Below are 25,784 nucleotides of genomic sequence, written 5' to 3' on the forward strand. Positions count from 1 at the left end.
GGATTTCCTCTAGGTTCAGCCCCTAGGTTCAGCAGGAATTGGCCTTCAAAGAATTGGTCCTTTCCAGACTCTGACAAGTTTCAAAGGGGAAAGAACAGGCGTGCACGAGGTAGAGGGCAATACAGAGGCTCCTACAGGGGACGCCAATGGCAACCACAAAATCAAAGAAATGCCACAGGTAGTACACCTGCACCACAGGGACAATCACAATGACTTACCTTTCACTCCGCCTACCAAGGCTCAAAGAGAAGCACCTATAGGCGGAAAATTATCTCTATTCTCAAAAAACTGGCACATTATAACAAAGGACAATTGGATTTTGGACATAATAGACAGAGGTTACAGGTTCCACTTCCATACCTTACCAACAGGACAAGGCATGCCAAACCTGCCGCAAAATCAAAGGGCAGAGGCACTCATAGAAGTCTCAAAGCTGTTACAAATAAAAGCAATAGAGAAGGTTCCTCCTCAGTAACAAGGCCAGGGATTTTATTCAAGACTGTTCCTTGTTCCAAGAAAAGAAAAACAATGGAGGCCTATATTGGACTTGTCCATTCTAAATACTTTTCTCATGGTGCCAAAATTCAAGATGCTGACGTTACAGCAACTTCTTCCCATGCTGGGCAAGGGGTCTTGGCTGGTTACTCTGGACCTCAAGGAGGCATACCTGCATGTCCCTATCAGACACAGTTGCAGAAGATACCTCAGATTTCTTGCAGGAACAGAGCACTATCAATTCTCAGCATTGCCGTTTGGCTTATCTACTGCACCCAGAGTATTCACGAAATGCCTGGCATCAGTAGTGGCACATTGCAGACTCCAGGGGATTCAAATATACCCTTACCTGGACGACTGCCTAATACAAGCAGACAGCAAACACACCTTGATAAGACATTTGGATTACGTCATTCAATTGCTGCAGGCTTTGGGATACACAGTCAACATTCAAAAATCAAGATTACTGCCATCCCAAGAGATTACATTTCTAGGAGCAAAACTGGACACACAGCTACAAATGGCTTTCCTCACAGAGGAGAAACAAGAACATTTAACAGCTTACTTCAGAGGCCTAGCAAAATTAACCCACCTGACCGCAAGAAAGACCTTGCAGGCCCTGGGGTTCATGGCATCTTGCATTCTTCTAATCCCTCTGGCAAGACTACACATGAGAAAGCTGCAATGGTACCTAAAAAGCTTGTGGTCGCAACACAGCCACAACCTAGAAGACATAATACCACTCATACCATGCCTGCAAAGGGAATTTTTGTGGTGGGCTCAAGCAGGTCACTTGAACGAAGGCATGCTTTTCAACAAACCTCCAACAAGTCAAACTATTACAACAGACGCCTCAGACCTTGGATGGGGGGCGCACATGGGCGGCAGATGCATTCAAGGGCAATGGACTCCCATGGAGATGCATCAGCACATAAATCAAAAAGAGATGTTGGCAGTGATACATGCAATAGAAGCCTTTGGAAAATCTCTTCAACAAGGTCATCTGCTAATAAGAACAGACAACACCACTGTCATGTGGTACATAAACAAACAAGGGGGCACTCATTCCTACCCCCTCTGCAGACTAACAATGATTCTTTGGGAAAAGTCCCTGAAACTGAACATCTACTTGCAATCCCAGTTTGTTCCGGGCAAGGACAATGTTCTGGCAGACAGATTGAGCAGAAATTTTTTGGATCTACACGAATGGATGCTACACCCACGCATTTTCTCACAAATAGCATCTGCATGGGGAAGACCAGACATAGACCTCTTTGCATCTCATCTCAGTCATCACCTGGAAAGGTTCTGCACAAGGATACACCATCCTCTAGCTTGGAGAACAGATGCTCTTTCCTTCAGCTGGAATGCTCAAACAATTTATGCATTCCCTCCTCTACCTTTGCTCACCAAGGTGTTACTGAAGATCAAGGCAGAACAGCCAAGAGGAATCTTGATAGCTCCAGACTGGCCAAGGCAACACTGGTATCCACTACTATTGAGCATAACTCACTCCACACCGTGGCCCTTGCCTCAATGGCCTCTGCTCCTGACTCAACACAGTTACAAGTCTGTTCATCAGAACCTGCAAACCCTAAAGCTGACAGCTTGGAGAGTTCCATGACTCAGACCCATGACTCCCTCTCCGAAAAAGTTCAGGAAATTTTGCTGGAGGCACGCAGACCTTCCACCAGAAAAACCTATTCGGCCAAATGGAAGAGATTCACCATCTGGAATGTCAATAAGGGCCAGGATGCATCATTGATGAACATATCTCAGATATTGGAATACTTGACAGAAATGTTTCACAGTGGCCTCTCATACTCTTCCATCAAAATCCACGCTTCAGCTATCTCAGCACATTACAACTGTGATCCACCTGTGTTCTCGCATCCTTTGCTAAGACCGCTTCTAAGAGGCATAAAGAATATCAAACCTCCAAGGAAGCTACCAATCCCTGCATGGGACCTCAGTTATGTCTTGGAAAAATTAACTCTTCCTCCTTTTGAACCAGCAGCATCTTCAGAAATGCAATTTCTCTCTTGGAAAATGGTTTTCCTGTTGGCAGTCACTTCAGCAAGAAGAGTCTCGGAGATACAGGCCCTCATGGCAGTTCCTCCCTTTATCATTTTTCATCAGAACAGAGTTTCCCTTAGGACCAATCCTTCATTCATGCCTAAGGTGATATCCAGAGTGTCTCTAAACCAAGCAATTCATCTGCCTACTTTCTTTCCTAATCCTCCAAATAAAGGGGAAAGGTTGCTGCATACTTTAGACTTTCACAGACAAATACGCTACTACTTGGACAGAACAAAGTCCACCAGGAAGTCTGACCAACTGTTTGTAGCTTATGCTGCTGGAGTGCAAGGGAAAGCAGTCACCAAACTATCTCAAAATGGATTGGACAATGCATCAGATTCTGTTATTCTTTTCATGGAAAAAATGTGCCAGTTAATATTAGACCACACTCCATCAGAGCTATGGCCACATCCACAGCTTTTCTAAGAGGAGTGGCTACAAAGGATATTCTAGAGGCTGCTACATGGAGCTCCGTGCATACGTTTACCAAACACTACAACCTGCCATTATACTCCAGATCCCAAGCAGGCTTTGCTTCGGCAGTCCTGCAGGGCCTTCTAGCTACACCATCTCTTGCTTAGTCCTACCACCCCCAGCTTGGCTATGGTATTCAACCCATATGTCAGGACTGCAGTTGCATTCTTGAAGGACATAGTACAGTTTTGTACCTACCATAAATGTAGATGTCCGATAGATATGCAACTGCAGTCAGGTTTTCCCTCCCTCCTACCCCTCTGTTTTTCCCATTTTGGGTCCTTACTCCCCTTACCTATCAGCTGGGGATATATGTTATGGTGTATCTGTTTATTACTGTTGTGCATGTCTGATTTTATCTGTTTATCCATTCACCAAATTTAGCCTTCATTGGAGGGCACCTGGCATCTGGGGCAAGAAACACTGAAGATATGGCGTCGGCTGATGCCTTTATACTCCTGCCGCTCTGACGTCGGGGAGGAGGCGACATCGGCCAACGCCGGACCCAGACTTTGGAATCTGGCCGACCGAGGGGCTGCCTGAGGCAGGACAACCCATATGTCAGGACTACAGTTGCATATCTATCGGACATCTACATTTATGGTAGGTACAAAACTGTACTTTTTTAAACCTTCTGATAACTGCAATACATTAGTTATTATGTATTTTTCTCAATATTTGCAAATGTGTTTACAGCATTTAGATAATAAAAATGTTTATAAGACAGTAGGAATGGGTAAATATGTATCCTTACAGACTGAGCTTAAAGAATTACTGAACAGAGTATATAAACTTGGATATTTTTCCAAGGATGATACTGAGAAGAGATTTAACTTTGATAATTGTACCATGTTCTACTTCTGTTGCCTGCCAAAAATACATAAAGATCTTTTCAGTTCTCCCGGATGCCTGATTTTCTGCGTGTAAGTATTTTACACACAATATTGGGTTGTTCTTGCATAACTGTTAATTATTTTCAGTTGTGAAGTTAAAATGTTATGTAGAAGATTCTTTTGAATTTTTTTGGATCAGATTTCAGATGTCGTTTGGGGTGAGGATATGTACTGCTAACAATTGATGTGGTCAGTTTGTACATAAATATCCAGCACAGCTTTGGACTTGAGGCTGTCTCCTGTTATCTTGGTGAGAGTCCAGTGTCATCTTATATTATTGAGTTAATTATTTTGTTTATTTAATATACTTTTTTTAATTTAATGCCAAACTATGTCATCCGGCACCTTTTGCCCCCATGTGTGCCAGTTTGTTTATGGGATTATTTGAGACAGAATATATTTTTTGTTACAGAATTTTAGGAAGTCTGTTATAAAATATTTTAGATTCATAAATGGCTTAATATTTATTTATCAAGAAGGACAAGAACTAGCAAGTGATTTTATTTAATGTTTGCACAACAATATATTTATTGTGTTTTAATGGCCTAAAAATAGGCCAGAAGGTTTCATTTTTAGATGTTATGTTGGAAGGCGTTGTTAGTGATGGTATACATACTAGGGGTTTATAGAAAATTTTTAATGATGGTAATAAACATTTAAATGGAGGTAGCTGTTACCCACCATATACCTTGTTAGCCCTTCCTCATGGTGAGTTTTTGAGGTTACGGCTCTTGTGCAGTGATCGTGCTGAATTTTATGAAGAGCTGCGGTGTACAAGGGATATGTTCATTAGGAGAGAATATGATATAGAAAATGTTAAATGAGTGTGGAAAATTTTATTAGTAATGTATAAGGAGTTTTTACTTTAAGTCAAATAGAGGGTATCCTATTAGGGATAGAGATGATAATGGACAAACTTCTTTTTTTTCGTTACTTCATATGGTCCCTTTAGTAAGGAGATTGTGAAACTGGTGAAATTCTACTGGGGTTTTTTTGACCCAGCATAAAGATTTTTGCAACATGTTAAATGATGCACTGGGTATCTCTTACAAGAGAGGGAGGAACATTAGGGATATGTTAGTCCACAGGCGGTTCCTGTGGAATTACCTGACAGTCATACATATAAAATAGGGACTATCCCTTGTGGTAGATGTTGTAGCTGTAAGTATGTGGTGCAAAGTTTTAGCAGGATTATTGGAAGGAGGTATAATATAAAAAGTAATTTTAGTTGTGAATCAGAGGGAGTAATTTATGCTTTGAAGTACCCATGTAACAAATTTTATATTGGGGTAAGTAAGAGGGCATTCAGAGTGAGACTACAGGAACACTTAAGGGATATAAGGAAAGCTAGCACAGCCCCATTGCAGTACATTTTAAGAATCACCATTGTATGAATGAGGGAGGGCTTCGAGTTACTGTTTTAGATCAAACATGCTGTGGACAATTTGATAATATGGATATTAAATCTAGATTGTTGTATAAGGAATTGCTTTTTATATTAAAATATGATATGCTGGTTCCTAAAGTTCTTAACTTAGAGTGTAATTGGAAAGTTTATATCTAATTGATAAGTTGTTGATGGTTAATTGATTATTTGATTGTGTCATTGCATAATGATTTTATAAGTGACGTTACGGTATCAATGACTGTGTTTCTGGATACTGTTTTATACTCTGAAAAGACTGCTGAGCCAAGGCACTAAGAGAGTGGAGTGAAGTTTTTTTTGGATTATCTGGTCTGGAGACTTGTTTATGGATTTTGCTTTTGTTCTGTGGTTGTGGTGTCATAAGGCAGACAATAAGCCCCGAGTAAACTCCTGCCATTCCCTTTGACGATCTATAGGACAGACTGAAACATGCTTCAGTTGTTGTCTTCTCTTAGAGGGGACATCAGCCCTAACAAATACTGGAGGTTCCAACCCTTGTTTAGATTCAAAAAGAGAACCTGGAACTTCCTCCCAGACCAATATCTTCAGAATCCCTCTAGGACCCTCCCAAGATAATCAACTGTGGTTCCTACCTGGTCTGGAGCAAATCCCTGCAAAGCCTTGGAGGATGTGCGAGAAGAGTGATCCATGCAGGCCTCTGGCAGAGTTGCTGCAGATGAATCTGACATAAACAAACAACCTACAGAGCTATTACCCGCTACTAGGACATCCTGTGGAGGCTAGACAGCTAAAGGATCTGGCCGAGACTTCTTGGCTGCCTTTCTTACCTAGCAGGAGTATCTCAGGGTTAAAGGATTCCACCATGGTATCCTGGGCTTACTGCCTAAGTTATTGGTTTTTGAGATAAATGGCCAGGGAAAATAAATTGCTTATGAGTGTCTTGGACACAAATGCCTTACTGATACTACAAGAGGTATGGTCGTAGAAAGTGCCCAAACAAAAAAGGCACTGTTTGTGACTATCCTTATGGGGAATCTGCCTCCCACACTGACATTTTTTCCATGAACTCTAGGTAGTAATAAAAAAATAGAAGACCAAGAAAGTACATTTAAAAATAACCCCAATGGGGCACTTATTTGGTGTTGCTAAATATTCGGTACAGCAGCAGAATGTTTAAACCAATTGGCAACAATGATGTTCGACCTGGCGGCAAAAGAAGTTCTGATTAGTTGCATCCGTACGTCCCTTTTATGCCCTATATTCTGTGTGGGGAGCATAAATGTGATGTACGACACAAACAAGATCTGTTTTAAGCTTATTTATATTGGCTGAGCGACGGGCTGCCTGGGGTGTGAAATACTTTTTTTAATGAATACTGCAACATTGATATAGAAGGACATCTGCTTTTTTGATACTGCTGCATAAGGAAGGTGGGGGTTAAGGAAGCACTAGCCTCACTCCTTTGCAAAGCATGAGTTGTTTTATTTTATAATAGATTAAGCACTGACACATCATAATGATCTCTTATGTAGTGTTCACAAAATGAATTACGCAAGCTCATTCTGCTGTAAAATGTATTATATTTTGCCCAGATCATCTCACTGCCTTTTACAAATTTGGATTACTGTTTCTTGCAGATTTCTGTAGTTATAGGTATTCATGCCAAAGTCTGTTTTCTTAAGTTTTTTTAATAGATTATGACACATTTTAGTATGTACCCACAAATGAGTGACTTGCATTTTCAGTGTTGTCCTAATTTGTACAATAGGTAAAAAGAAAAACAGAAACTGAAGATGAGGAGGACCCATCAGAGAAGAAATACAAGAAGTGTGAAAAAGCTGGTTGCAGTGCACCTTGTCCAGTCTGCTTTGCCAGTGCTGCAGAAAGGTTTGTATTGGTATGCCCAGACCATTCTCGATTAACAGTAATTGCAACCATAAAAAAAAAAACAAAAAAAAAAACCCCACTATAAAACCTCCTTTTTTACATTTATGCAAACCATGTGAAGTCCCCCACAACCCCTGCAAGTTCTATATACCAACTCCGAGATCACACTTCAGTGAAGAAAATGGGTAGATTTCATGATCCTTGCTGTACCACGATCTCCATTCAAAAGCTTCGAGTCTTCAAAAACTCGATCATATGGTCTTGACCATATGAATTTCCATGTGCAGTCCTCCACAACCCCTGCAAGTTATATATACCAACTCAGAGATCGCACTACAGTGAAGAAAATGGGTAGATTTCCCGATCATCGCTGTACCCCAATCTCTATTCAAAAGCTTTGTGTTTTCAAAAACTCAATCATATGAATTTCAAGTTTCTGAAAACTCAATCAGCTGATGGGGATCCAATAAGATTTATGTCAGTATCTATACTATTGGATTTAGCACATCATTTACCAAACACTGGAATTTGGTATTGTTGGCTGATGTGGAGAAAGCCTTCAGCTCTGTGTTTTTCAGATAAATGTAGTTCATGGTGACTGCTGTGACTTTGCATTTTTGGTTTCCCCTGTATTTAAACACAGTAGAGGAAAAACAAATGAGTCATTACCTTGTAGACATTAAGGAGCACTTGTTGAAAGGTAAATGTGCCTTTGAAGACAGAAGTATAATTTAAAGTGAGTTAATTGTGCTTTGTGGTGTTAAAAGATGAAATCCTGAAAGCAGCCTAAATGAGCCAGTCTGTGTTATTATATCCTAATCCTGACACTGGAGGTGCCAGCTGAGAAGGTAGGATTGAGTGAATGAGGTCAAAATACCTGTAATGGGGAGAAGAATGTAATCTGTTGCATTACTGTCACCTTGGCGTAACGTGAAACACTGAGGTCAGGTGCTTGGCCTACCAAGCTACACTAGGTGTTAGAGCACATGTTGATGCATATTCACTTAAACAACTCAACATTGCAGACGCAGTTTTGGTGGTGCACCTGTCAGCTGTTGTGGGATGGGCAAAAAACTTAGGTGCAAAGCCACTTGATGTTCTTTATTAGATCACTGTTGCAGTAACCTTAACTGTGTAGGATGTAGCCTGCCAAGGATCACACATTTGGCTAGTGTACAAAGCTTTGGACTCCTTCCTCGCACACTGTACATCTGCTCGTAGTATAAGAATATGTGCTGGTGTAAGAGGTGTAGGGCCATACAGAATCTCTGAACTTTCTTGCCATATAGTACTCTTACATTCGGCACATAGCTGGGCATTTCTCTTTCAGATTTTGGACATATAGCTAAAGAATGCCTTATGATTATCCTTCAGCTAGGGATGCTAATTTAGCCTTGCAACTAGCATTAGAGGACTTTACAAGATATCTGGTTTGCTCGTTCAAGCTGTGAAGGGTATTACTTTCTCTGCTGAGTACGATCCCTCTTATTCTTAGATAAGTTTCTTCCATTTGTTGTATAACCTATTTATACTTGAGGTCCACCAGAGTGGCTTGTTTTTTCAGGAGGACCTGGTTTTGATCCGGTCATGTACAGCTGAGTCTGTACCGTTGTTTAAGTGGTTGTGCAGAGCATTTGTGTACTCCTCTGCATAGGAGTCATTGCTGGCTATACCATCAGTTAGTAGGCTGTAGTTTGCTTTGAGGAATTGTTTGTTTTTTGAGTCAGGACTGATAATTACTTTGAACAAGACAGATTTTATGGTCTGACCTTACCAGGGTGGGCAACACACAGGTGGTAGTGCAGTGGCCTCCCATGTCACTGAGTACCAAGTCCAGGACACTTGAAACCCTTATGGTGGTGCAGACTAACTGTTCAGGGCATTTGTATTGTCAAAGTCCAGGAACCTCAGGGTGAGCATGTTTGTGCTCACGTATGTTGCCCAGCCAATGGAAGGATAGTTGAAATCTCCCGTGACCAAAGTGTTTGCTTGTATAGTAAGTGACTCTAGCAAGTCCAAGTAGGCAGTGTGTTTTTCTTGGTTCATGGTGGGGACCTGTAGCTAGTTATGATGTGGTATGGTGTTTTACCATTTGTTAGTTGGACCTGGTGTAGCTTGAGAGTTGTACTGTTTAACCAGTTTCAAGGTGTATTTGGTTTTAGTGAAGATAGATACACCTCCACCTTTGGTTCTTTCACACTCGATTTGGGGTCTGAACGTGTGGAATGTATTGTAGCCTTGCATGGCTGGGGTGCTCTCTGCGGCCTTGAACTATGTCTCATTGACTGCACAAACGTCAGCACCTTCCAAGGTGAGGAGTGCTTCCAGGGAGTGCAGTTTCCTATTTAGGCTCCTAGCAATTAAGCAGCATAACCTTGAGTTTGTTTTGAGTGGATTTTTTTACTTCAGGAATTTTGTTGTTTTGACATTGCCAAAAAAGGCACTATGGGGGAGGCAAGCATCTTTGCCAGCATCCGAAAGCCTAGAGGAGACTTGTGAAGACCATCTCTGGCAGAGCAGCGTGGTCTGTCAGCCATGTCTTCCCAGGCTGACAGATACTGGATCCTCCTGTACTGACGCCAGAAGTTAAGTTACTTGTTGAAGTCCATAATTTTTTTGTCTGTATTGCAGCATCATCCTGGGTTAAGAGAGAATGCTGCTTAGGGCTAGGGACACACATGCCTGAGACACATTCTGAGAGTTCAGTCATGTGTCTCTTCATATAGTCCAGAGAGGTGCATCTCAAGCCAGTCATCCCAACATGTTCTGTGATGGAGTCATAACGGTAATTGTTCTTGTGTGACTTGAGTGCGTGCATGATTTGACGGATCCTGGCACCTGACAGGCAGCTGACCATTATCTTCTCCTTGTCCAGCCTGCTGAGAGGGACATCTGTGTGCCTCACTATAGAGTCTCCTATGACCAGGACATTTGGTTTTGAGGTGTTTTGCCTTAGGGGCTTATTTGCAGAGACTATAGCGTGTGTGTTATGTGTAGAGGATTCTGTTTGCTTTGTAGTGTGTGCAAGTGGTTTGTGCTTGGGAGGTCCCTGATCTTTTGGTAGGCTTCTATTGAGTACCTCTGCATATGTGGGGTTTGTGTTGTGACATTGTTTTGTGTAGGAGATGATATGTGTGTGTGTTGACAGCCTGTTTAATATCTGGTTTGTTATGTGAGAGCATTGATTCGAAATTCATTGTGTAATTGCATTTCTCACGTATTGTATTTGTTTTAAGATCAGGTGGTTGTCATTATACATGTGGAAATTACTACATTGCCTCAGGATGCCCATGTCAATCAGGCTGGCTGGAGAAGTGGTTGGAAACTGACCGTCCATTATGGCAGGTTTTTACCTTAACTACTGTTGGTGAGCTGGCTAGTTTGACCAGATTTTGTTCTAGGATTAACAGAGGGGCTTATTCTGTTTGGAGGCTAGGGAGGAAAAGACTAAGGCAACACTTCTCAGTCCGGAACGGAGTTTCCTGCAGTCGAGCAGGGAAGGTTGAGAGGATTCCATTAACATATGCATAGTGGAAAATTGTCTTTCAAGGTGTTTGTGCCTGTGCAGTGCACCTCTAAACCCTGCTGTGAGGTGCGCAGCTACATGGAAATGCGAGGCTTAAATAGAATTGAGAATAAACACTTTTTAAACTGAACTACCAGTGGGAAAGCACATGGTGAGCTTTCTTCCAGTAATCCCCACCTCCGTTGAGGCTTATACTACACATGTCTGCCACAAGGTTGCAGGCAAGGCCTATTGCAGTAAGATGGCTGGAATAGTGTTCAAGTGTTACAGTCCAGTCTAGATTCAGCAGATCTGAATCTAGTCTATGCTGTGTGCTAGCTACATAAAGCACCAGAACATTTTTTTTTGTTTGCTTTTGTTTTGTTTTTACACAACTGTACTTTCTGATTACCACTAATAACTGAAGAGGGGGGCAACATAAGAAAATGTAAAAAGCCAATCAAAGCAAGCCTAAAATGCATGGGATATTGGGGTAAAAAAATCAAAGTAAAAAAATCTTGTAACGCTGCATGTAAGAATGTGAATGGTTGTCAGAGTTAAGTGGGAGAGAGAGTTAAGAACTTAACGTGGAAAAGAACAACCACTGCAGCTTGTATTCTCTGGCTTCCTGCCAGTTAGAAAGAAGATTAAATATGCATTAGTAAATGCCAGTACACAACCATTGCATGAGCCTGTGTACCTTGATCTCTGAACAATATAACTTCTCTTTTAGGAGCCTTTTTTGTCATAAAGTTTCTGGTGTGGGAGTCCATTGTATATTCCATTCACAATACCTTAGTGCATTTCAGTAAACGTTTACAATTTAATACAGAGACCTAGGTTTTAAAGAGTTTAAAATAGTTGGAAACTCTCCACTTTAAGCATTGTTACAGGCATTAAAATCCTGTGTGCTGTAACAAGATAAAATACAAATGGAAAATGAGAAGTTGCCATGAATATTGATCTGAATCTGCTGGGAGTTAAATTAATGGAGGCCTTTCAGGAGGTGGCATTCCAGCTACTTTACCTCTCTGTATGCATTGCAACATCTGTAGCCAGGAGTTTTGGAAATGCACATCAGCTTTGACTGTTGCTGTCAAAGTTGCTTCCTCACCACCACAAGGGAGTAGTGTAACTGAATTTTTAACTGTGGCATATGCCCTAAGACGCAGCACATGCACTAAAATTATTATAAAACTTTCTACATGGATAGCTAATACTGTAGCAAGAGTATCTCAGTTTGGATACATATCTTCTTTACTGGCGTACATGTGCTCTTTAATTACATTTATACATATAACGCTGGGGCATCGATGCTCTTGTACTGGGTAAAATGTTGCTCCCTTAAAACATTTATTTTTGGCTACATCAGTGCAATGCAGTTGTACACACTGATGCAAAAGTTTAAACCCCACATACCTGGAGACCATTTTTACAGAGTATTTCTCCAACCAGATGATTAAAGGAATCAAGGCAGGAGAACCTGTCAGTGTACTGATGGTAGCTATATTCTGATGTCCTTTGGGACTGAAGTGCCCTTATTGAAAACAAAAGCTTTTCCTAAATGTGATTGTGTTTAGTCAGTCTAATGTACAAATGAATGAAAACTGATTTTAAGAACTGTATCTGAGGCAGTGAAGTCATTTCCTTCGATGTAAAACAGACCCTTACTAGGAATAATATTTTTGAAAAGGATAAAACAACTTAGGTGCACCCATGCAAAAAAACCCAAAAATGCTTTCACAGAGCATAAAGAATAATAGTGAAGAAGCAGTCAGAATGGTGTACCATCAAAATGTTGTGGCAGAAGCGTGCGATGACGGATATCCGAAAGTAAGTTTGCATAGCTTTGTGTGAAAAACAAACCCATGCCAAATGCACAACAGTGAATGATATTGTGTGTTCGCTGGTGTGCATTCAGCATATTGAGTGGAGATCGGGAAATGTACCCTTTCCCTCACTGTTGTGTGATCTTGGAGTTTTCATATATAAGTAGCAGGGGGTGTGGGGGGCACAGGGTGGCTGGCCTCCTTGCAAAATGTGTGTTGTATGACACCGGATATGGTGGTATGTTCAAAAAATCTAATTGTTGACATTTTTTGTCATTCGTTCTTTTTCTCAGTCACTATCATAAGTTTCGACAATGTTTTTCGAGTATGTGAGTACTCGCAACAAACATGTTCGAAATTATGATAGTAAACCATCAGAACAAGCACTTAAACTGTGATGTTAAACAGGGTATCGGGAGCAGAGACAGACTTGGAACTGTATATGCTAATGAAGTCAGTGATGGGTACAATACAGTAAAGAAAACCCTTCTTAAGCCTTTTTTTATTTGATAATGGAGCTCTACTACAGAAAAGATAAAAATAGCTTTTTATTTATTTATTTATTTATTTATTTTGGCGGGATGCCATCTGTGACCTGGGTTAAGATGATGATCCAGAAAGTCAGATTAATAGATTAGCTAAATCAGGGGGGAAATGTGTTTCCTTTCATGTGGTGCAAAAGTGATGCTGATGTCTGTGTCAGGATACTTTTAGTATGAGACTAGAAGGTTGGCTAGGACTTTGTACCTCTGCTGCACTAGTGAGGTCATGCATTAGCTGGCATATACATGTGTAAAGGGATATATTTATGTCATTGCATACCTATCTCCTTGTTGCATTTGAATAATACAAAATCTGGTAAGCCTAGCAAATCTAGCACTGTATTACAGGACAGGTCACAATAACTGTCACTAACAACCTGGGTTCAGGAGTTGGTGCAGGTTTGCAGAAGGATCAACCACTTTAGATAGGATGATCTAGTCATTTGGTCACTTTCCAGTCTGTGGAGGAAGTAGGACCTCTGTCTGCACAATCCCTGCTGGAGGCTTAGGGCCTTGCAAGATGTAGAGGTTCTGTCATTGAAGAGTGACAGGCCCTGCATGATGAAGAGATACTATAGATGGAGAGTGACAGATGTACAAGTGTTTACTTTTTACACCTTTCTGTGTGACTTTCCCTGCTTCATTCTCACTGGAGAATGATGGCTGCTTTCCTTGACTCCTGTGGTGTTTCGACTCCCTTTTTTCTAAGACCTCATACTAGTTGCAAGGTTTAGCCTTCTTTGTTGGCAGGAAGCCTCTTTGAGGAAGTACATTTGGGATCACTGGAAAGGAAAACCTGGAATACTTTGGGCTGGGTGGGGAGAGTCTAGGCAGTCCAGACAGAGGGATGGTTACTAAGTTATAGTTGCATATAGTAATGCTGACCTTTTGTTGTTTCCCAATATTCATAGATTTGTTTCCCAATATTCATAGATTCGTAGAGTGTTACTAGGCTGATGACCTGAGGGGCCTTTCAAAGCCTGGCCACATTTTCCCAAAAGAAAAATGATGTCCTGTATCTAAATAGGACATTGAGGTCCAGGCATGTATAAGCTACCCCTCTCCATAAGGGACATGACTGCCAGGCCTGGTTTAAATGTCCTATTTCCCATCCACTGGTCTAGGTTGCACTTAAACTGGATAATAGATTCAGCTTCACATGGATGGGAAGCCTGTTCCTTAGGAGAGGCAGTCTCTGCGACATGTATCTTTCTCTCCAGCATGTACTGTTTAAGTTGCAGACAAAATTCATGTCCCTAGACCTTGTATTTCTGGTACTCTTTGACTTACAGATATGCAGTAGAGTTTATAAGTGTGAGTTTTGCAGATGCCTTGTAAGCCAGGCATAGATCACTCTTCTTCAATCCATAGGATAGGTAGAGGGAAAGGACTTTAAGGCACTCTGCATTAGTCAGTTACACCTTGTATCCTTTTTGTAAGGAACCTCTGAGGTTGCTGCATATGTCTGGTCAGGCATATACCAAAGGGAGCATTGTACTCTGGTATGATAAGAGCAGAGTGCAGGTGGATAGTGAAGTTTTTATACCTGCAATGAGGGGGCTCCTTGTTGATAGCTAGGAGGTAATGTCACAATCACAGGCTGTCATTAATTCAGTAGTAGGGCAACAGCTGCAGCTGACACTACATGTGGTGATGATATGTGACATAATATGACCCTGTTCAGGTAGGCTTCCCTTCCCCTTGCTTTTCCAAAAACTAACCTCTGCCACTATTAGGTTGGTGCTGTACAAGGATTCCCTAATTTCCTTTCATGCTTTTTGTCCTCCTAGCTGCCTAAACTAAGGATTTCCCACATTTACCATTTGTGGGACCATGGTCTGAATGGGCAAGATGGATAAATGTTGGGGATCGATGGAAACAAAAAACTCAAAGTTGGCCTGTGCAATATACAGTGGATATAATGGATTTAAAAAGTTTACACACCCCTGTTAAAATGCCAGGTTTTTGTGGTATAAAAGAATGAGACCACAATAAATTGTTTCAAAACTTTTCCCACCTTTTAATGTGACCTATAACCTGTACAATTCAATTGAAAAACAAACAAATCTGTTGGGGAAAAATATAAAAAATAAAAAAAGTACAGTACACTGGTTTCATAAGCGTGCACACCCTTAAACTATTACTTTGTTGTGTGTGCACATTCTTAAACTAATACTTTTTTGAAGCACCTTTTGATTTAATTACAGCATTCAGTCTTCTTGGGTACACACCTGCCATCAATTAAAGAGACTCTGATTAACCCCAAATAAAGTTCAGCTGTCCTAGTAGGATTTTCATGACATTTACTCAGTTCCCTGCTACAGCAAAAGCCATGGTTCACATAGAGCTTACAAAGCATCAAAGGAATCTCATTGTTGAAAGGCATCAGTCAGGAGAGGGGTACAAAAAATTTCCACAGCATTGAATATACACTAAAACACAGTAAAGACGGTCATCAAACATTACAGAAAATTTGAGACAACAGTGACATTGCAAAGAACTGGACATCCCTACAAAATTGATGAAAAGACAAGATACAAACTGGTCAGGTAGGCTGCCAAGAGACCTACAGCAACACTGAAGGAGGTGCAGGAATTTCTGGCAAGTACTGGTTTTGTACTACATGTGACAACAATCTCCTATATTGTCCATATGTCTGGACTATGGGGTAGGGTTGCAAGATAGAAGCCTTTTCTTACACAGAAAAACATCCATGCCTGGCTAAAATTTGCAAAACAATACGTCATCTCCCAAAAGCACGTGGGAAAATGTGTTATGGTCTGATGAGACCAAAGATGAGCTTTTTGGCCACAATTCCAAAAGGAACGTTTGGGGCAAAAACAACACTTCGCATCACCAAAAGAACACCATTCCGAATGTGAGCCATGGTGGTGGCAGTATCATGCTTTCAGGTTGCTTTTCTTCAGTTGGAACTGGGGCTTTAGTCAAGGTGAAGGGGAATTATGAACAGTTCCAAATACCAGTCACTTTTGGCCCAAAACCTTCAAGTGTCTGCTAGGAAGATGAAGAGGAATTTCACCTTTCAGCACAACAATGACCCCAAGCATACATCCAAATCAACAAAAGAATGGCTTCACCAAAAGAAAAGTAAAGTTTTGGAATGGCCCAGCCAGGGCCCAGACCCAAGTCCAATCGAAAATCTGTGGGGAGAGCTGAAGAGGGCTGTGCACAATAAATGCCCTCGCAATATGACAGATTTGGAGTGCTTTTGCAAGGAAGAGTGGGCAAATATTGCCAAGTCAAGATGTGCCATGTTGATAGACTCTTACCCAAGAAGACTGAATGCTGTAATTTAAATCAAAAGGTGCTTCAGCAAAGTATTAGTTTAAGGGTGTGCACACTTGTGCAACCAGCGTATTGTACATTTTTTATTTTTTATATTTTTCCCCTAACAGATTTGTTTGTTTTTCAGTTGAATTGTACAGGTTATAGGTCACATTAAAGGTGGGACAAGTTTTGAAATTATTTATTGCGATTTCATTTTTTTATATCACAAAAACTGGCGTTTTAACGTGGGTGTGTAAACTTTTTATATCCACTGTACTAGGCTAAGAAGCTCTTGAGGGGCATTTTAAGCCTAGTCAATTTCCGTTTTGGTGCTTAAATTAATCTCTCCCATTTGGTATTAGATTGGCTTTACCCATCCCATGGTTGATAATTATATATAACCCTAGCGAGAATAACTAGGATCATACCATAGATAATTTGAGAGGACCTATAAGTGGGATAAAGCATTTATGAGCTGCCTCTGTCCATTACGTAAAACTTCCTTATTATGTGTGTTTGTTAGAAATTTGCACTACAATCTTACTATGTACAGAAGTTGCAAAACTATTTTTAAAAGATTTCTTAATGTTAACCATGTTTACTATCTGTAGTACCGTGTACGCCTAAAGGCTCGAGTTATGGCTGAAAATGGTTCATGGATCAGTCCACCCAGTTAATAAGGAAATACTTGCAGTTCCACAATTGTAGTGGGACGTTTCCCTGATTCCACCAATTTGGTTTATTGACTGAATTGCATTTCTGATGGGTATAACACTTATTCAGAAGAAGTGCCATTTAACTAAATGGATTCTGGAATGAGAAATGTCCGACTGGTCTCACTATAACAAACTTCTCGCATTAGAACAGCTGGAACTGCTGAGACAATATGGTTAAAAGCACAAACAACTCTTCTTACAGTTGCTTCCATATGACTTAAAACCATTGGTGTGAAGCATCCACATTCAAGTTAATCACATAAAAATGTACATTTCCATCCTAGTCAGGCACAGCTGACAGGAACAGATGGACATCATTGGCTGGTGTGTACATCATGTGTGCAGACTCTGTAGACCATGCCATAGAGTAAAACAGTATAATTTATTTAAAAAAAATTGTCTTCAAGTCATTTAATAGCAGTATATCTCTTTCAAGTGTGAGAAGTAAAGGGTTGACTCACAGTGGTGTGGCTTAAACCAACCCATTTTGGCACCATCCTGCATTCCTCATATTTGAAAAATGTATTGTTTAATTATGCATCCAAAGTTTTAAGTTATATGGGATTTACCCTCTTCTCGTGTGGCTATATTATTTGTTTGCAACTCCTGACAATACCATGTGAGATGCTGATGAAATCTGTGTAACTCAGTCTGTAATATGCATCTTATTGCTTAAGGAAAGGTGTGACATTTTTTGCAGAAATGTTTTATAAAACCGATATGATAATGAGCAATAAAACATGTGGATTTGCTTGTTAGTGATAGTGAATAATGCTTTACACAAGATTGGTGTAAAAAAATGAAGGGAGGGTCCCAGGCACAAGAAGTGCTTACTAGAAGTTTGCATAGTGTAAGTTTTTAAAGTTGAAAAATTGGCTTAGGTCTTCATTACTGTATCCCTGTTTGATATTCTACTGTGTCACGTAAGAGAGCATCCTGTTTTTTATTCTGTTGTGTCATGGAAGAGAACATCTGGGAAATGCATCTCCTTGCAGACAAATTATGTAGCAGGAGAAATTAAAGAGGAAGAACTGAGCATGTTCTGTGTTTTCCTTAAGAATATTAAAGCTGCTGCTTGATCACAACTGATAGAGAACACACTTCTTCCTACAAGCCACCTGCAAAGACCAAATTAAGCTTTTTTGCGAGGTTAGGTGGGCAAGCCCTCCACAGCTTAAATGTACTAACTCTAACTTCTTAAAAACTTTTGAGAGTGAGTTTGTAAATGGTGCGTCTTCAGCCTTTTCAGGGTAGAGTAACCAAAGGTTATGCACTTATGTAGCAGTGCATCCGTGACTTTTAGCCATACAAGTCACTAAATTTAGAATACGGATATTCTTCATAGGTGTGAAAATGGCAGCTCCTAAAGGCTTCCACTTGAAGTACATTTTTCTTGTGTGTAGAACTTGACTAGACAGTCTGGAGCATTGTACAGAATTTAACAAGGCTGCTAGAGTAATGTATTTCAAAGCTCTTGAGCACTGTGCTGAGGAATAAGGATACCATGTCTCAAAAAATATGAATAGCAGAGCTGGCTGCCCAGCAGGACTGAAAGGAGGAACATAAACATCTTCAATTTTTTCCTTCTTAAATGAAGTACTGTAAAAAGCTTACACTTCAGGAAGAAAATCTTTCTGCTGTAAAATGAAAAAAAAAATGCATATTTGCTGAAGAATTAGATGATTTATGGGGAAAATTAGTTCAAAAGTCTCCCACATCAGTGATGTAGTAGCAATATTGGCATCTGAAGATCCAGAACTGAAATTATAAAACTAGATTTGGGGTACTCTGATTCACCCTCACAGGAACATTCGGCAAAATTTGAGTACTTTATGGTTTACCAGAGGACTTGCAGGGTGTTTGCATGGTGGCATGGCATTAACTCCTATTTTATTCCAAGCACAGCTGTCAGATTCTTTAAAGGCTACTCCTCCATCGGTACCTAGTGGGTCATGACAATCCAAGATTATCCAACAGCTACCATCAAGCCATTGTTCCTTGAATTATATGAAATCGTCAGAGGAAGAGCAGGTAGGATGCTTGCAGTGTTCCACTGGATTTCAGTTATGGCTTCTCAGTGGCCTTCTTCATTAAAACAGGAAAATATTTTTTCTTTTCTTCTTGAAGCAGAATTTCATATTATTCATTTGGGTCCCCCTACAAAACAAGACAAGTATATGTAGATTACCAGCAGTGCTTCTTATCTGCCCTCCTCTACAGGAAACTTAAACTGCACTGTTTTCCTAAATTATTTTAAAATGTTTATATTCAAGTTAATTTACCAGCAGTAATTATTTCTTCAAGCGTGAGGAATATAGGATTCACTCACAGTGCAGGCATCCTGTAGTTTCAACTGTTAGGTTACCCACCCTGTGCAGAAAAAAAAACTACTGCATGCACTTGTCAACTCAACCATAAGCCATGGATCCTATAACTGAACCATTTCAGGATGTTACAGAGGCAGTTCAGTGCTTATTAGTGCTTGGCACAAGGGCAGTCCTACATTAGAATGGTCCATTGGATAAGCTAGACCTTTGTAGAAACTGTATAGCAAATCTTGTAATGAGCATTCTCTTTCCACTTCCAGCTTAGACCTGTGTAGAAACTCCAAACTAAGTCCTTAAAGCTGGGATTGGAAAGAGATTGCCAGTTAAAGTGAAGAAAGCAGTATGTCCTAAATTACCTTGTGATAGAGGTTAGAAAACCACCACATGTTATTGCTTCAGTGTCGCATCTCAAAATATCAGCATGGCAAGGATGCTTTGCAGTATACTTGACATTCTGACCCCACAAATCCCAAGAGATTACTACAATTGCTAATAAAAACAGGCACAGACAGTATATGGTAATGTGCCTGTAGCCAGGAGGACATCAGCTTTGGCTCTAACCTTATTCTTAAATGTTTGGTTAAGAATTTAAATATCCTGGTGATATAAAGGGAGACTGTGTAGCTGCCCCTAGGGACCTTTTTTGGTCAATGTATATAAAATATTCTGACTGATTTTAGAGAAGCCAACAAAGAATGTCACATCAGAGAAGTGATCGACCTTTCTGATACCTTTACTTTTTATGACTGTATTTCTTTTTCACCATAAATGTATTTCTTTAAGTAGCAACCTATTGGGCAGTAGGGAGTAAAAAAGCATACAAGGCATCTTGGTGTCATTGCCAGTAAAAATACTGTCATAAAATCAATTTAATTCCACAGATCCTCTTGCCCTATTAAAATAATTTTCACTTAGGAGTAATATGTGCCACTTTTACAGAAGAAATAGTTTTAGATGGTGGATATCCTATGGATATATGTAGTTAAATTTTGAAAAAAATCTACTACCTGACACCGTTCCAGATGCCTCCAAACAAGTGCACTTAACCCTTAACTTTAGTGTTTAGTCTGCTAAGCAAAAATCCATTTAGGATCATAAGAAAAGTTTATTCAAGAATTATTGCAAGGAATCCCTATTCTGGGCATGGACCATTTGAATCATTTTAGGGTAACAAATATATTTTGCTATTAACTCTCAGGATGTTAAAGTTTGTATGGTAAAATTCATGGTTAATCATTGTAGGTATTGAAACTTTATATCTGTTGACATATCCCGATAAAAAGAAGTCAGTGACAAATGCGCTGATTTACATTTTATGTAAATTGGGAACCTGCGGTTTTATGGAAAGATCTTTCATGAAAGTCCCTGTTGATTGTGACTCTTCCTTTTTTTTTTCCAGACTTTTGGTGAAATCCTGGAGGTGGTTAGTTTAGGTAAGAAAGGAAGAGGGTTGGATGAAACAGCCTCTCTCCAAAAGTCCAAGCCCCAGTTTCACATCAACACTAATAAGGGGAGGAGTCCTGCTGGAGAAGGAACAGTAACTTTTTTTGTGTGTGTGAGCGTGTATGAACATGTACAGACACAGGTACCAGGCGTAACATCATTACACTAATGATAAATTATTTTATTATGGCTCATAGGTGTGAATGCATAACTAAAGATCAAGATCGTTCTATCTTTAGGGTTTTCTTTTTCCTTGTGATATTGGTCTTGGAGCTTGTATATATAAGTAAGTATACAGAGGGGCTTGCCCTCCTGCAAAAAAAAAATAAGAGAGAGAGAATTTGTATGCATTTTATTAATTTCGAGAGTACTTTGCATTTCAGTGTTTCTGATTTGTGATCACTGTTTTTTTGTGTGTATATTTGTGTATTTATACATTCATACATGTGCGTACATGCAAGTGTGTTTGCATGTAATAGTATAGATGTTCATTTGTGTGTGTGTGTGTGTGTGTGTGTGTGTGTGTGTGTGTGTGTGTGTGTGTAGATGTGTGTGTGTGTGTGTATATATATATATATATATATATATATATATGTATGTATATATATATATATAATGTATATATATATATATATATATATATATATCTACATATAAAATGTGTGTGTGTGTATATATATATATATATATATATATATATATATATATATATATATATATATATATATATACACACATATAAAATGCATGTGTATGTATGTATGTATGTGCATATGATATATACATATAAAGGTATCCACCTACATATCTTCAAGAAATGCCTTTATGTGTGGACAATGTGTTCAATTTATTTTTATTAACAGGAGTCAGCAAATGATGGCTGTATAATTACAACTCTGTCCAGTCAGGAGGGATTTCGGGGTGATTTACTTAAAGAAATGGTTGTTTAGAGTGAGCCAGAAACTGAGTGATATATTTTCTGGGGGGGCCATTATGGAGAAAATGCAAAAGGAAGATGCAGAGACAATCCTAAAGAATAGTGGAGAGATTGAAAAGAAAATGTATCTAGAAAAAAATTAAAGAAGGTAAAAGTGGAGTAGCTGAAAAGGGAGTAGCCGAAAAGGCAGAACAAAATGAAAAACGGAAGTAAGTGGTAAGGATGCAAAGTAAAGAAGCAACAGAAATGGATGGGCATGAAGTGTGGGACAATTTAATAGCTCCTTTGGCTGTAAAAGCACATGAGTTAAGAGCATTTATGCTTAACAAAAAAACATTTTGAGACATATTTGAAACTGTTTTTTTCAATGGAAAATTTTCTTGGAGAATATGGAAAAAAAGACTGTGACCCATGGAATCTTTATGTGATAACATTTAACAGGGAAACAAAAAAAGAAGATTCATGTGCAATTTCAAACAGATAGAAAGAGAGACTTTGAAAGGACATTTGAAAGATTTATGCAAAGAAGTACTGGGCATTGCAAAACTTTGACAAAGTGGTTTATGGACTGGTGGCTGAGACTGTAATGTGTTAAAAATAGAAAAATAAAAAAGTATACTCGTACCAAGTGTGACACCCCACCATTGGACCAGTAATCAAGGAGCTTCAGTCCTCACCACTGGCACCAGTGGAGGACGTTTACTGGGAGGATAACAAGTACATACACAGTATTTCCAGATGCAGTTCTCTGCATCAAGTGCAAATTTCCTTAAGAGCACACAAAGAACACAATCCGTACAGGGTTGGTTTCTCACTCTTCCTTCAGATACCCAGTAAGACTCCTCACTGGCACAGCTATAGAGTTGAGATCTCAGCTAAGTGACCAAGCTAAGACCCCCAGTACCCTCTCTGTCCAACCAGTGCTTTGTGTCCCTGCCCATGTAGCTGACACACACAGACACACACACACTTACTTTCAGGTTTGATTATTTACACACACGCACACACACACACACCTGGGAAAGGCTGGCACAGATGTACTAGCTGTACCCCCCTTCTGCCCAGACTATAAGGTAGTTATTACTGCCACCAGTCACTCCTCCATCAGCTACTTGAAGGCCCTTAACAAAGGATGTCCAGTCTTACTGTGTAATATTAATATTAACACAAATAGTAGTTTGAGCAAGGCTGTTAGGAGTGGCCCTCACAGTGTCACCAAATAAGTATGCAAGTACTCTCAAAACTTAAATATTTCTACACAGGTTAGCCACAATGAAAAGTTTAAATATATTTAATAATAAACTATAAAAGAACAAGACAGTACTAAATATAAGTTCAGAGTAACATCAAACTTCAAAAGCACAGTAAATATTTAAACCAACATTGCAGGATAGTCTCAAATAATGAAAAATAGCCAAACTAAGCTTTACTATATTCCTAACCGAATTTAAGAGAATTATACTATAATCTAGGAACTTACTAATAGAGCAGGGCAGATGTGGTGAATGACTCTTCTTGTTATCAGGTCCAAGACAGGATACAGAATGCTCTGTCTCACTAAAGAACTTCTTAAATTAATATCTCAAATACTACTGCTGGGATAACTTGCAGAATGACATCATTTCTTGTCATCTGACTGCTAGTTCCCAGGCCAAACAACCATTGATGAAGCTGGCAGTATTTTGCATCTGCCTGTAAAAACATACAGACAAGGACTTCTCCTCAGATCTCTGGCAGATGCTGGAAGTACAAAAACAATTGCATTCCTTCATGCTTTCAAGACTAGTAATTTAATTCACCCTAAAGACAATACAGAAAGTTTTCTAGTATAGAGATTGTGTCTGTTGCTCTACTGAAAACTGAAAGATACCATATTTTATGGCCTAGCCATAAAGTAATTTTAGTTTCAGTTGTTTTTCTAAAATTTACTAGACTGAGGTTAAACTCATGTATCCCAGTTTCCACTGTTATAATATGTACATATGTACATTTAAACAGTTAGCAATAGTGCATGTACATTTCTGTTATGTTCCAGTAGGGCCCACTATGGTTACATTTCAGCAGAACTTTGCAAATACCTTTTCAAGACACACATCTGTACAAGCAGTTTGATATTCACGTGACATACAGTTCTAATACTTTTGTAACATAAGCATCTTGTATAAATCTTTTCGATATTCACCAATGACATATAATTATTTACAAAATTCCAGCTAGCTGGGATGGCAGCATCTCCTTTTGTCACACCAAGCATAATGAAAGTGGAGGGGATTAGGATTGTTGTGAAATACTCGGGACAACCCAAAACCTTTTTTTGTGGAAAAGGACATTTGATAAGTAACAGTGACAAAAGAAAATGTTATAATTGTGGGGAAATGGGGACATGACACAAAAATGTGAATTGAAATCTTATAAATTTAACAAAATTGGACATTTATAGATGGATTACAAAAATGAAAATAAGAGTAAGGAATACGAAAGGGAAGAAATTATACATACTGTAGAAAGAGAAGAAAAAATAGATGAGAAAAAATAGAGGACTTAGAAAAGGGTTCTCAAATAAGTGATAAAGAAGACATAAATTGGGAGGTAGTAAAAGAAAAAAGAATTATATTGGTAAAATAGTAAAAGACACAGTCAAGTACAAAAAAATAAAAGAAAGGAAATTAATGAAAAAGAACATGTACAGCTAAAAATTGGGGCCTGGTATAATGGTTACGGTGTTTGACAAACAGACAAAAGGTACAGTGTTTGATTCTTACCTTTGGGAAGAAAACTAGGTGGGCCTAGAATGCTCTGTTAAGAAAGCTAGCCTAGTAATTTAGCTATGAACTCATGAAACCATGATTGGTGCTTTCAGAAAACATGGATAGAATTAAGAAAATAAAACTTTTGGAGTGATGTAATACATATAATGTAGATGTAATTATATTAGAAGATGCAACATTTTTTATCAAGTGAAAGATTGCAAACAGGGAAACTAATGGGGAGGAGAGATTATCTGGAATTTGGGAAATGAGAGATGTTCTGGAATAGCCATATTTTGTAGAAGTACAGTGAAGATATTAGATGCAACATTTGCAAAAATGGGAAGATTAACCACTGTAGATTTAAAATGGAAGGAACAAGTATGTAGAATTATAACATATGTTTATACTAATTGTAAAGAAAGGGAAAGCTTATATGAAAGAAATTAAGAAAAAATACAAGAATAATTGTATAAGCAAATATATCTTTTACAAGGAAAAAGAAGACTTATGGAGTTACTTAAGCAATAAAGGAAGATAGTCATGTAATAAGAGAAATAAAAAATGTAAAAGAAAAAATAGAACTTATGAATAGTATAGTACAATATGTGTAAGAAATGTTTAAAGTAAAAAGTAGTGAAAAAACATGGAAAGTTAACTTCTTTTTTTTTTTTTTTAACAGAAAAAGAGTAAACATTTGGAAAAGGAGGTCTATTTAAATGAGCTAGGTGAAGTATTAGGACAAGTAAATATAGGTTCGGTTACAAGCCCAGATGGAACAGGGTATAAAATGTATAAACATTTAAGGAATTGGTAAAAAACTATTTTTTTAAAGATTTTGAATGGATGGTTAAATGAAGGTTTTATGTATAAAGATTTATGTAGCAAATTACTTAAATTCATGTGGAAGAAGGAAGATAGAAGACAATTAAAAAAATGGAGACCAATCATATTGAATAATAATGATTATAAGATCTTTATGAAAATAATACAAAAGAGATTTGAAATTAAAATGGAAAGTATTATGGAAAATAGCATATATAGTGTAAAGGGGAAGGGTTGTCAAGAATTATTAATGTTATAGAAATTGCGGATGATATGAACAGAAAAGAAGATGTGAAAATCATGATAGGAGATATTAATAAGGCAGTTGACACAATTGGATATGAAATCATGTGGGCAATAATGAAAGAATATAACTTAAGTGAGAAAGTTAGGAAATTATGTATGTGAAC

The 25,784-nt window shown here is 38.8% G+C and overlaps 1 protein-coding gene across 1 annotated transcript in view; it reads left to right on the plus strand.

The window, feature by feature from the left end:
- Positions 1-25,784, plus strand: part of KDM1B (lysine demethylase 1B) — a 1,151,880-nt gene that overhangs the window by 57,872 nt on the left and 1,068,224 nt on the right. Inside the window, exon 3 of the mRNA XM_044065274.1 lies at positions 7,097-7,215. Within this exon, the coding sequence (XP_043921209.1) occupies positions 7,097-7,215 (119 nt within the window). The remainder of the gene's footprint in view (positions 1-7,096; positions 7,216-25,784) is intronic.

The sequence above is a fragment of the Protopterus annectens genome, chromosome 3.part0, assembly GCF_019279795.1.
Source record: "Protopterus annectens isolate FY-2018-M chromosome 3.part0, PAN1.0, whole genome shotgun sequence".
In the NCBI taxonomy this organism is placed as follows: Eukaryota; Metazoa; Chordata; order Ceratodontiformes; family Protopteridae; genus Protopterus; species Protopterus annectens.